This window comes from Motacilla alba, unplaced genomic scaffold, assembly GCF_015832195.1.
Source record: "Motacilla alba alba isolate MOTALB_02 unplaced genomic scaffold, Motacilla_alba_V1.0_pri HiC_scaffold_28, whole genome shotgun sequence".
NCBI classification, from domain to species: Eukaryota; Metazoa; Chordata; class Aves; order Passeriformes; family Motacillidae; genus Motacilla; species Motacilla alba.
Window position 1 is genome coordinate 4,580,622 of NW_024037374.1, and position 10,830 is coordinate 4,591,451.

A 10,830-nucleotide genomic window follows, 5' to 3' on the forward strand; every position below is an offset into this window, starting at 1 on the left:
AGTGGCCCGGGGCAGCCCGTGCGGCCACGGGCACCCCGTACATTCCAGCATGACTCAGTACAGCCCAGCACAGCCCAGTACAGACCAATATAGTCCAGTATGGCCCAGTGTAAGAGAGTATAACCCAGTACAGCCCAGGATTTCCCCCGAAGGAACCAAAACCAGATGGTTCAGTCTGAGGAAGGGGAAGAGGAACAGAGAGCAGCACCTGGCAGCAGGGGGACAGGGCGGGGGGACGCCGGGGGGGAAAGAGGCTTGGGTGTCTCAGGGACACCCCAGATTCCAGGAGTCTGCGCTGGGGGATCACCCAGCTGTGTGGCCTCGTACCCCTGCCAGCCCCCTGGGGACCCTTAAATCGGTCCAGTAGGGGCCTCCCCCACCCACGTCACAGGGAGATGGGTGGGGCAGTGGTGACAAAAGCGATACCCCAAACTTCCCGTTTCTAACCCCAAAATCACTCAAAGCAGAGGCAGTGGCACGGTGAGAACTTGATGGGGAGAAGGGGTCCCCAAAATCCCTGGGGACTGGGGGGCAAGGGGTCCTTGGGGAGTGTGGAGTTTCATTGGCCCTGGGGAAGGTCCCTAGGCCATGATGGAGGTCCCTGGGGTGTGTCTGCCTGGGCTGTGGATGGAGGGGGTCTCTGGGACCTGAAGGGAATCCCTGGAGTGTGTGTGAGTGAGTCCCTGGGGTGTGGACAAGGAGTCCTTGGATGCAGAGTGGGGATCCTGGTGTTCTGCTGGGGTGTGGATGAGCGGTCTCTGGGCCCTGAGTAGGGTCTTTGGGATGGTGGTGGGGTCCCTGGGTTGCGAGGGTGATCCCTAGGGTAGTGGGGATCCCTGAGCCCCAAGTGTAGTCCCTGGGCCTCAAGGGGGTGTCTCTGTGGTACCAAGGACATGCCTCATCCTACTCTCTCTCCCACTGCATCCAGGATCTCCTCAGGGTGAGTCAGGATGTGCACCCCACTGCTGGTGATGCTGGTGACACTGGTGATGGTGCCTGCAGAGGTCTCTCCCTATGGCTTCCACAACTGCATCCAGGCGCCACGGGACCCTGGGCAGTTCCGCTGTATCCAGCGCTTCCTGAGCACTGTGGGGGCTGCAGTGGGTGACCTCCCCTCCACTGCCACATCCCTCAACCTCTCTGTCAACATCTTGCGCCAGGTGCCCCCCGGTGCCTTTGCCCACCTGCCGCGGCTCTACACCCTTGATCTGACCCACAACCAGCTGGAACTCCTAGCCCCAGGGGCTTTCTGGGGGCTGTCAGCACTGGCTCACCTAGACCTGGCCCACAACAACATATCAGTGCTGGCCACAGGTGTGTTCACTGGGTTGGGCAACCTGAGCACACTGCGGCTGGACCATAATCCACTACAGAAGGTGGCTCCCAGGGCTTTCCAGCCGCTGGCTGCTCTCAGCACGCTCTGGCTGCGGAGTGGCCGGCTCAGTGCACTGGAGCCCGTGGCCATGGCTGTGGGGAATCTGACACACCTAGATCTGCTCGACCTGTGTGGCAACATGCTGTCAACACTGGGCCCTGGGCTGCCGCCCACACTGAGGGTCCTGCACCTCTGCAACAACTCCCTGGGAGCTCTTTCAGGGGCCACCCCTGGGGTGATGCCCCCAGGGCTGCATGAGCTCGACCTGTCCTACAACAACATCTCGGACCCTGCACCGCTCTCTCACCTGTGCCTGAACAACCTGACATACCTGCGCCTGGCTGGGAACCCGCTGGACGTGGTGCAGCTGCTGAGCGTGGCTGGAATCTCCCCGCGCCAGGTGGACGTGTCAGGGCTACGGGTGGGCAAAAGTGGCCTGGAATACCTGTGCCAGCAGCTGACAGGACAGCAGCTGCAGAGGCTGCAGCTGCAGCGCATGGAGCTTACATCAATGCCCAATGGGGCTCTGGCCAAGTGTCCGGCGTTCAGTGCCCTGGATATGTCTGGCAACCGGCTGCGGCATTTGGGCTGCGTAGGGCGGCTGCTGAACGAGGAGCAGCATGGAGCACTGCGCGAGCTGGTGGCTGAGCACAACTTGCTGCAGCGGCTGCCACCATGCAGAGAGACCCCGGTTCTGCAGCAGCTGCACAATGTGTCCCTGCGCTTCAACCGCATCCTAGTGGCTGGTGCGGGTGCTTTTGACAATGCACCAGCACTGCGGCAGCTGCGGCTGGATGTGAACGAGCTGGCACGGCTGGACCGCGAAGCGCTGCGTGGACTCCGCAACCTGCGGCACCTGCGCCTTGACAACAACCTGCTCACTGACCTCCTGCCTGGCTCCTTTGCTGACCTGCACCAGCTGGAAGACCTCAACCTGCGCAACAACCGTGTGGCCGTGCTCTTCCCTGGCGCCTTCAAAGGGCTTGAACGCTTGCAGACCCTTGACCTGGGTGGGAACAACCTGCGGCACTTGGCAGCCAAGGCATTCCAGGGCCTCCCGCGGCTTTGCCGGCTTTACCTGGACCGCAACCGGCTGCTGGAGGTGAGGGTGGCCGCATTCCAGCCGGTGCAGGTGACACTGGGTGTGCTGGACCTGCGTGCCAATGCACTGCGCTACCTGAGCCGACACCTGCAGCAGCTGCCACCTTTCCGCTACCTGCATAACCTCTATGACCTGAAGCTGCAGGCGCAGCAGCCGTATGGGATGCGTGTGGTCCCACAACGCTTCTTCCAGGGCCTCAGTGCCTTGCGCTCACTCTACCTGTCACAGAACTCGCTCTCAGCCATCCCCGCCGATGCTTTCGATGACCTGGCACAGCTGCGGTACCTGACGCTGGCTGACAGCAACGGCGGGATGGGCCACCTGCCTGCCGGCATCTTCAAAAACCTGAGCCGACTGCGCAGCCTGAACCTGGAGAGTGCAGGACTGCGCAGCCTTGGCCCTGAGGTCTTCGGCAATCTGACACAACTGAAGGAGCTGCGCCTGGCCAAGAACGAGCTGCGTACATTGGATGTGACTCTGGCCACCCGCCTCCCCGCCCTGCGCTATCTGGACCTGCGCAAGTGCCCACTGAGTTGCAGCTGTGCCAATGCCTGGCTGCCGGCCTGGCTGGCGCGTGGGCCCGTGCAGGTGGTCTACCTGTATAACTACACGTGTGGTGAGATGGGTGGGGCCTCTGCATACCTGCACTGCTTTGACACGCATGTGTGCTACCAGGACATGGGGCGGTACCTGTTTGCAGGGACAGCACCAGCTGTGCTGCTGCTGCTGGTGCTGCCGCTGCTGCACCACCGTTGGTACTGGCAGTTGCGCTACCAGCTTTTTCTGCTGCGTGCGTGGGTGCGTGGGCACTGGCGGCGGGAGCAGCGGCGCTACACCTACGACACCTTTGTGTCCTACAATTCCGGGGATGAGCGGTGGGTGCTGGAGGAGTTGGTGCCTGAGCTGGAGCGCGGAGCCCTGCGGCTCTGCCTGCACCACCGTGACTTTCGCCCCGGCCGCGCCATAGTGGACAACATCGTGGACGCTGTGTACAGCAGCCGGCACACGGTGTGTGTGGTGAGCCGCGGGTACCTGCGCAGCGAGTGGTGCTCACTAGAGATCCAGATGGCCAGCTATCGCCTCTTTGATGAGCTGCGTGATGTTCTTGTGCTCATCTTCCTTGAGGACATCCCTGAGGCCGAGCTCTCGGCCTTCCACCGCATGCGCCGTGTGCTGCTGCAGCGCACACACCTGCGCTGGCCCTCTGAGCCCCCTGCACAGCCCCTCTTCTGGGCAAAGCTCAGGTGTGCCCTGAGTGGGGGGGAGGAGGAGGAGGAGAAGAGGGAGAGGGGGGTCAGGGAGGAAGGGTGCCCTGGCATATCTGGGGCCCCCGGGGAAGTTCTCCCTCAGGAAAGAAACCTTCTGCCCCAGAATCACTGTTTTTTATCTGGGGAAGGTGCCCTGTTGAGTGGGGGTGAAGGCAGCAAGAAAGAAGAGAAGAAAGAGGAGAGGAAGATGGGGGGCAGGGAGGGAGGCTGCCCTGACAGGACTGGGACCACTGTGGAGGTTCCCCCTCAGAAAAGCAGTTTTCTGCCCCAAAATCACCGACTTTTCTCTTGGGAATATGCTCTGCACAGCGGGGATGAAGGTAACAAGAAGGAGGAGGAGGAAGAGGAGGAGAAGGCGGGGGAGGAGGAGAAAGGTTGCTGGGAGAGAGAGTGGCTGCTCTAGAGCAACCTCACCCTGGTGTAATGGGGATCCCCAGGGACATTCCCAATCAAAAAAATGTAGTTTTGTCCCAAAATCCCTGGTTATCCTTTGAGAAATGTGTAGTTGGTATGACAGTTATGAGGAAAAGGGGAAGGAGGAGGAGGAAAAGAGGGAAGCAAGATGGACCTCAGTGTTCAGATGCAGCAAATGCTTCATCACTCAGTTCCTTTTCCCAGCATGTGGGAGCTGCAGCTCTTGCACATCTGGGTCATCCTCGACACACGCTGCCACAGCTCAATCAGCTGCTTCTGCCTCTAGTGGCACTCGCATGGCTGGGAAATTCTGGTGGCCTAGGGGAGGCACCCACCAATCCATCCCGCCACACACCCTCCTGATTCCCAACTCAGCAGCTCCCGAGCCCCAGGCAGGTCCCTGTGTCGCTCCCGTCTGATCTCCACCAGCAGCAGGACGCACCTGGCTTGGCTGGCAAACCAGACCATGCTGCAGGTGTCCAGGCCAGCCAGCGCCACAGGCTCATGGCCGCGATCACGGGGTTGTGCCGCCCAGGGAAGCCCTTCCACAAGAGCATCAGCTGTTGTTCCAGAGCAGGATGTGGCTCTGCCTGCTGTGTCCCGAGAGACCAAAGCTCCACTCAGCTCTCAGCCCTGGAGCACTCGGGAATGTCCCTCCTGGGCCCGACCCTCTGGACAGCCAGAGCCCAGCAGTGGCAGGCGCCGGGAACAGCCTTCCCTTACCTCCGGCCAGCGGGCACATGACGCTGTCGAGAGCCAGCAGTGAGCGATTGATGCTGGGCTCTCCCACAGCCCCTCTCTGCAGTCCTTGGTGACCCAGGCTCACTTCAAGCCCACCGGGTCAGTCAGGCTCACCTTGGCTGCATGCAGATTCCCAGCAAGGCCAACAGCGGGGTCGGTCCCACTGCTTCACCTGTATCTGCAAGGAGAGAGATAGCTGAAGCCATGGCTCCACACATCCCTGGGGAGGTTGGTTGGAGCAAGTAGCACCAACAGGACCAGGGCTCTGTGTTTCCCATGGAATGGGTCAGTGGATCACACTGGAAGATGGGGCAGGAGTAGGAGAGGAACCTGGCATGCTGTGAGGATGAGCCAAACACCTGGAGATGACACAAGGAGCAAAGCCAGGGAAAGAATCTGGCAGGAAGGGACAGAGTTATGGAAAAGAACCAGCAACTCCCATGCTTAGTGGTGAAGGATGGTACAACTGGTTGGGTTTCCAAGGCTCTGGAAAAACATCCAGACCCTGGATTACTCCCCTACAAGTAGCAATGGATGAGGCACTAGGTACAGGCTGAAGTGATAGCCAGAGCCTCCATCTGCCCAGGCAAGGGTGACAGACCTGCAAATTCAGGGAAGTACATGGCTGGAATTTAAATCCACTGGCAAGTGTGCACCAAGAAACTGGGGAGCACTTTGACAGTCAGAGTCCTGGGGCGTGTAATTCCCAACTCAGTGCTGAGTGGGACAGCCCTGGGATGTTATCTCAGCAGCTTCCTAGCTTCATTTCCAGCACTGATTGGAGCAATACCACAGCCAGCAGCACTCACCTGGAGGATGGCATGGGAGTGGGAGGAGGTGGCACTGGCCTTGGTGTGATGCTGCGCTGCTTTCTATTGCCCTTGGCCAACATGTCTAGGATCTGCTCTGGTGATGTGGGCTGGGAGAGAACGGGCACAGAGGTCAGCATCCCCAGTGCAGCAGCCAGACACCCCAATATAAGCAGCCCCAGGCACTTGGGCTGAGGCATCCTGGAGCACTGCAGGCTCTGTGACAACTTGGGGTCACATCTGCTGCCAGCCAGGAGCTGTGCAGGTGGCACCCTGGGATCTTCACACCCCCTGTGTCCCCAGGACAGGAGAGAGAGGAGTGTAGGGGGAGAGGAGGGAAGGGGAGCTTCTTGCAGCTACCCCTGTGCCAGGAGTCACTCCCAGACTGGGCTGGGATGAGGCAGAGCTTATCACCCTCCCTACTCCCCTTTATGGCAGTTTTTCTCCCTGTTTCAGCCTCTTCAATGCAGCAGAGACAAAAGGAGTTGCCAAACCAGCACTGCTAGGATGTGGAGTTCACCCTTGAACCTTCCCCTGAACAAGCCCCATTCTCACATCACTCCCCATGAGGTGTTTCTGCTTTCAGACCTTCTCATTCCTCTTGTTTGCATCCATCTTCCCACACCTCTTTGAAGTCTCCCCACCAGCATGGCCATTCTAGTTTCAGCCAGGATAGAGTCACTAAAATAGAGGTGTTTTGGTTTTCTTGGGTTTTTTGTTGGTTTGGTTGGTTGGTTTTTTGTTTTGTTGGGGTTTTTGTTTGTTTGTTTGTTTGTTGTTTTTTGTTTTTGTTTTTTTGTTTTTTTTGGTTTTTTTTTTGTTTTGTTTTTTGTTGGTTTTTTTTTTTTTTCCTTTTCGTTTGGTTTGGTTTGGTTTGGGTTCTTTTGTTGTTGGTTTTTTTGTTTTTTTTTTTCAGTAGCTGAGGGGTATTGTTGTGGGCATTTCTAGGAAGTTATTCAATACCATCTTATTTGCCAGGGATAAGGGAAAAGGATTCTTTCCCTCACCTCTGAGAGGAAGGGGTTCTTTCTTTGAGAAGAAACAGTATTGTCACAGACTTTCTGTGTAGATTCTTTGTCTTATTATGGTCTATTAATGAGCTGTTGTCATTAATATTGTTTCTGTCACTGTTTTCTTATTTCATTGCTGTTTCCAGTAAATCGTTCTTGTGTTAAACTGTGATCTTTGCCTTTTGTGCTTCCAGCTGGAGGGGGCAGGGAAGCAAGAGCCAGTGTGGTTTCAGTATAAGCATTAAAGTATGGAATACTGTTCTTAAAACATGACAGCCTTAATTGCTGCCCAATGCGAGGCACAAAGGGTTGAGATAACACAGACCTGTCTAGAGCTGGTTGAAAACAAATGTGATCTAAGCCTTTGTCGTATTATGTGCAGAGCCAGTGGTCACAACGTTGCTTGGTCTGTTCATGTGGGTGTGGTACCTAACCCTGTATGCCCTGTATGTATTCCCATATGTTCTTTTTCAGAGCAGGGAGAGGGATCAGGGTTGCTTTGTTGCTGTACTCTGGGATATCAGTTTATGACATGGTAACATCAAGGGCAGGGTCATTTGGGATGTGTATTCAATGCTTCTCTCCTGCCCTTGCCTAGAGTGGAGTCCATTAATAATAGTCCATTAATAATAGTCCATTAATAACAGTGCCCAGCCTGTGGGGGTAACAGGGGAGGATGATTTTCCGCAGCCTTTCACCCAACTTTTCCTCCTTCAGGCCTGGTACAACAACTTTTGAGAATTTTGAATTCCCTTTGGGTGTTGAGGGAAGTATGTTCTTGATGCTCTGTCTGCCAGGCCTCCTCAGTGTGGTCCACACCATGTTTAAAATTACAAAATAAATTTTCATAAAGGCCATTCAGAGATCTTCCTTGGGGGAGGATAGTCAGGAAGGGTATGAAATGTGGAAGGACAAGGGCCAGTGTTTGGAGGATTTCTCTGGTCCAGTGGTTTGGAAGTTCACTCCTGGTAACTACAGGACCCTGGTAAAGTGATAAAATATATGAAAAAAAATGCTGTAGTGACTACAGAGAGGCACAAAGTTATGCAATGTGCTGGGCCCTGGCTACTAATTACCAGCCACTGCTCATCACTAGACAGCACCCTCAGGGGGAGGAAGAGGAAGGCAGAGAAACAGACACTGTGGTCACTCCAATTGCAGCTGAACCACAGGCACGACATATGCTGGGAGCAGTTGTCCCTATAGAGAAGAAATCCAAGACCAAATCAGTTTTCTCAGTGAGGGATGAAGAGGAAGCAGGGTTCTCACAACAGGAGGAAGATCCAGATGAGGTCCAGGGCAGACAACCCATGTTGCAGAAGTTTGTATGAAGCCCACCACCATTGTATACCATCATTGGCAATGACGTTGATGAAAGAAGGAAAGCAAACAGTGCTTCAGGTGACTACTCAGCGTGGGAATTGGAAAGATAAAAATCTTCACAGACTCAAGAGGGTTTGATTTACAGCCTAAGAAGAAGTCTAGATTGATGTGAAAGCAAGGTACACAGATATTGAACAGAAAAATAATAAACTTTTGCTTCTATAGTTATATGCAAGAATATGCTTTAAGTAAGAAACTGTATTAGACAAGATGATGAAGGGTTTTATATAATAGAGACATATGTGTGTATATGTAATAAGACCTTATTGGACAAAAGTATCTGCATTGCAGTAGAAAGAAGTAAAGGGGATAGATTAGAAAAGCAAAACATACTCTGTGGCCAAATCCATTGGATTAGAAAGCTATATACTGCCTTGCAACAAAGAACGTGTGACCATCTTAGACTTTGGCCAACTGCTTGCTGTCTTATAAATCTCATGGCCTTTGGGACTGATGTTATCTAAGCAATAAATCATTCTTAGTCTGATCGTGGTCCTGTGCCTTTGACTAATGCGACAACAGCTTCCACCCAGCTTTGGCAATATAGAGATTATCTTTTCTTCTCCCTACTGACCTATGCATTGGCTGTGTAAAGAATGTCCAACACTGAAGAAAGATTTGAAAGACTCGAGCAAACTAGAGAGGAGATGTCCTATGCCCTGCCAGTAGGGACCAGAGTCTCTGCTATAGGGAGCATGCAAAATCCTGCTCAGGAGAGGGGAGACACACTACGAAGTAACCTGTGGTTTTAACTGTGTGACCATGGAGAGGACGTGAGGAAGTGGGATTGAAAATCCATCTCTGCCCCAGCAGCATGGGTGATGTTATAGATGGATAATGAGATGGTTTGCTCTTGCAATTAAAAGATAACTATTGTGTGAATATTAAGAAAAGCCTTAGTGATGTATAGTTATGTTATTGTAGTTTAGATGTCCTCTGTTCTCCCCATAGTTCCCCCACCCCATATTGTTGCCATCAGACAGCTGGGGTTGTCTCGGACAAGTAAAAGAGAAGGCGAGCACATGTGCCTGTTCCATGGGGCAGTTGGGAATGGAAAAGCTTGTTGCTAAGGGGGTGCAGCATGGCAACACCTGATCTCCAATCAAGAAAGCCATCTCCACCCACCTGATCTCCAATCAAGAAAGCCATCTCCACCCATAAATGGCAAAGAAGAGCTGACTGACAGACTTTGGGAGAGGACAGGGCTGGCTGATGCAACCCCCGAGGTATAAAAGACAGAGCATCCATCTTGAAGAGGAACCAGGCACATGGTATGCATGCGGGCAGTTCTCAGTGCTGCAGCTTTTTCCTTATACAGTCCTTTACTGTATTTTCGTTAAGGTTTAATAAACCTATTTAAATTTTCAAAGTGAGTAGTTGTTTCTCACAGGTGAGTTGAGAGGAAGAACACCACCACAGAAAGCGCATCAAGGATAAATCTCCAGTTTCCACTGGGCAAGTCCTCAGACAGAATGGAAGGGATGATGTTACTTCTGATCCTCTTGAAACGACCTCCAGGTCATATTTACAAGAAGTGAGCAAAAAGTACCATGATCAGAGCTAGAGGGGCCCTGGCTCCATCCAGGTGGAGGAAAGGGACCATTGGATCTATTGGAGAATGTGGATCCAATGGCTGGTACAGCAGGACCACAAGAGTACAAGGCTTTATTTGACATCAGCACCTGATGTACCCAGATGCCATCAATATCTGTAGAGGCAGAATCCATCTCTATTTCTGGGATGACGGGAATCCTAACAGCTGACTGTATTGGAAGCTGAAGTGATCCTGCCTGGGAATGAAGGGCAAAACCAGATTGTGACTAGCCCAGTGACCCCATGTATCCTTTGCAGACGTTACCTCAGGAGAGGATATTGTAGGGATACATCAGAAAAGACAAGGCAGCCCTGTGAAGTCCTATGTGATGAGTTGCAGAAGTTACCGAGGGACAAGGTGGATCAAGTTAGGTTGCAGAGCTGAAAGCTTTCCAGCTGACTTTGGCTATTGCTGGATATTGCTGAATGAGAGAACTGGCCACTGACTCATGCATAGCAGCAAATGCTCTGTGGAGGAGGCTGGGCAATGGAAAAAGACCAATTGGCAGCACAGAGGGAAATCCATCTGGGTTATTGAATTGTGGCAAGACATTGCTGTGGCAGCAGCTCTCTGGCCACAGAGAGCAACAGACAACTTTCCCAGGCCTTTCTGGGAGAAGTCTGTGAGAAGATCAGAAAAAAGACTGAGAAACAATTCTTATCTTAACTTGTTGCACCAGTTGTTGTGAACATGTGGAATGTGTTATGGAGATTTGTTTACCAAAGGGTGGTTTCTTAATTAGCCAGTGGTGATGGTGTTTGGATTGGAGGACCAATTAGGTCCAGGTGTATCGTAACTGTCTATAAAAGCAATGGGTTTCTTTGTAATAATAATGGAATAAAGAGATTGATCAGCCTTCTGTAATTGATGGAGTCAATGCTAATTATTACCCAGCAGGGGCCTGTCGCTGCGACACATTGATGCCTGTGTTATGTTTGCCCAATTATCCCATTAAAAAAACAAACAAAATTAAATGTTGCAGCAATTTAATTAAGTAATTAATTAAGCTTAATTTATATTAAGCTTAATATATATAAAATTAAATACACTCAAAATCTTGACAATATAATTTGGTTAAAATAAGGGATAATTTGGTTCCTATAATAATGCATAAGCAAACAAAACAAAATAAAA

General features: G+C 52.6%; 1 protein-coding gene across 1 annotated transcript; it reads left to right on the forward strand.

The window, feature by feature from the left end:
- Positions 1–336: 336 nt before the first annotated feature.
- Positions 337–6,493, forward strand: LOC119696398 (toll-like receptor 13). The gene is made up of 2 exons (XM_038126102.1): positions 337–480; positions 929–6,493. The coding sequence occupies exon 2, from the start codon at positions 951–953 to the stop codon at positions 4,146–4,148; it is 3,198 nt and encodes a 1,065-aa protein (XP_037982030.1). The 5' UTR covers positions 337–480; positions 929–950; the 3' UTR covers positions 4,149–6,493.
- The last annotated feature ends 4,337 nt before the right edge of the window (positions 6,494–10,830 follow it).

Coding starts and splice junctions, on each gene's coding strand:
- LOC119696398 (XM_038126102.1), top strand. CDS start 951: ATGTGCACCCCACTGCTGGTGATGCTGGTGACACTGGTGATGGTGCCT.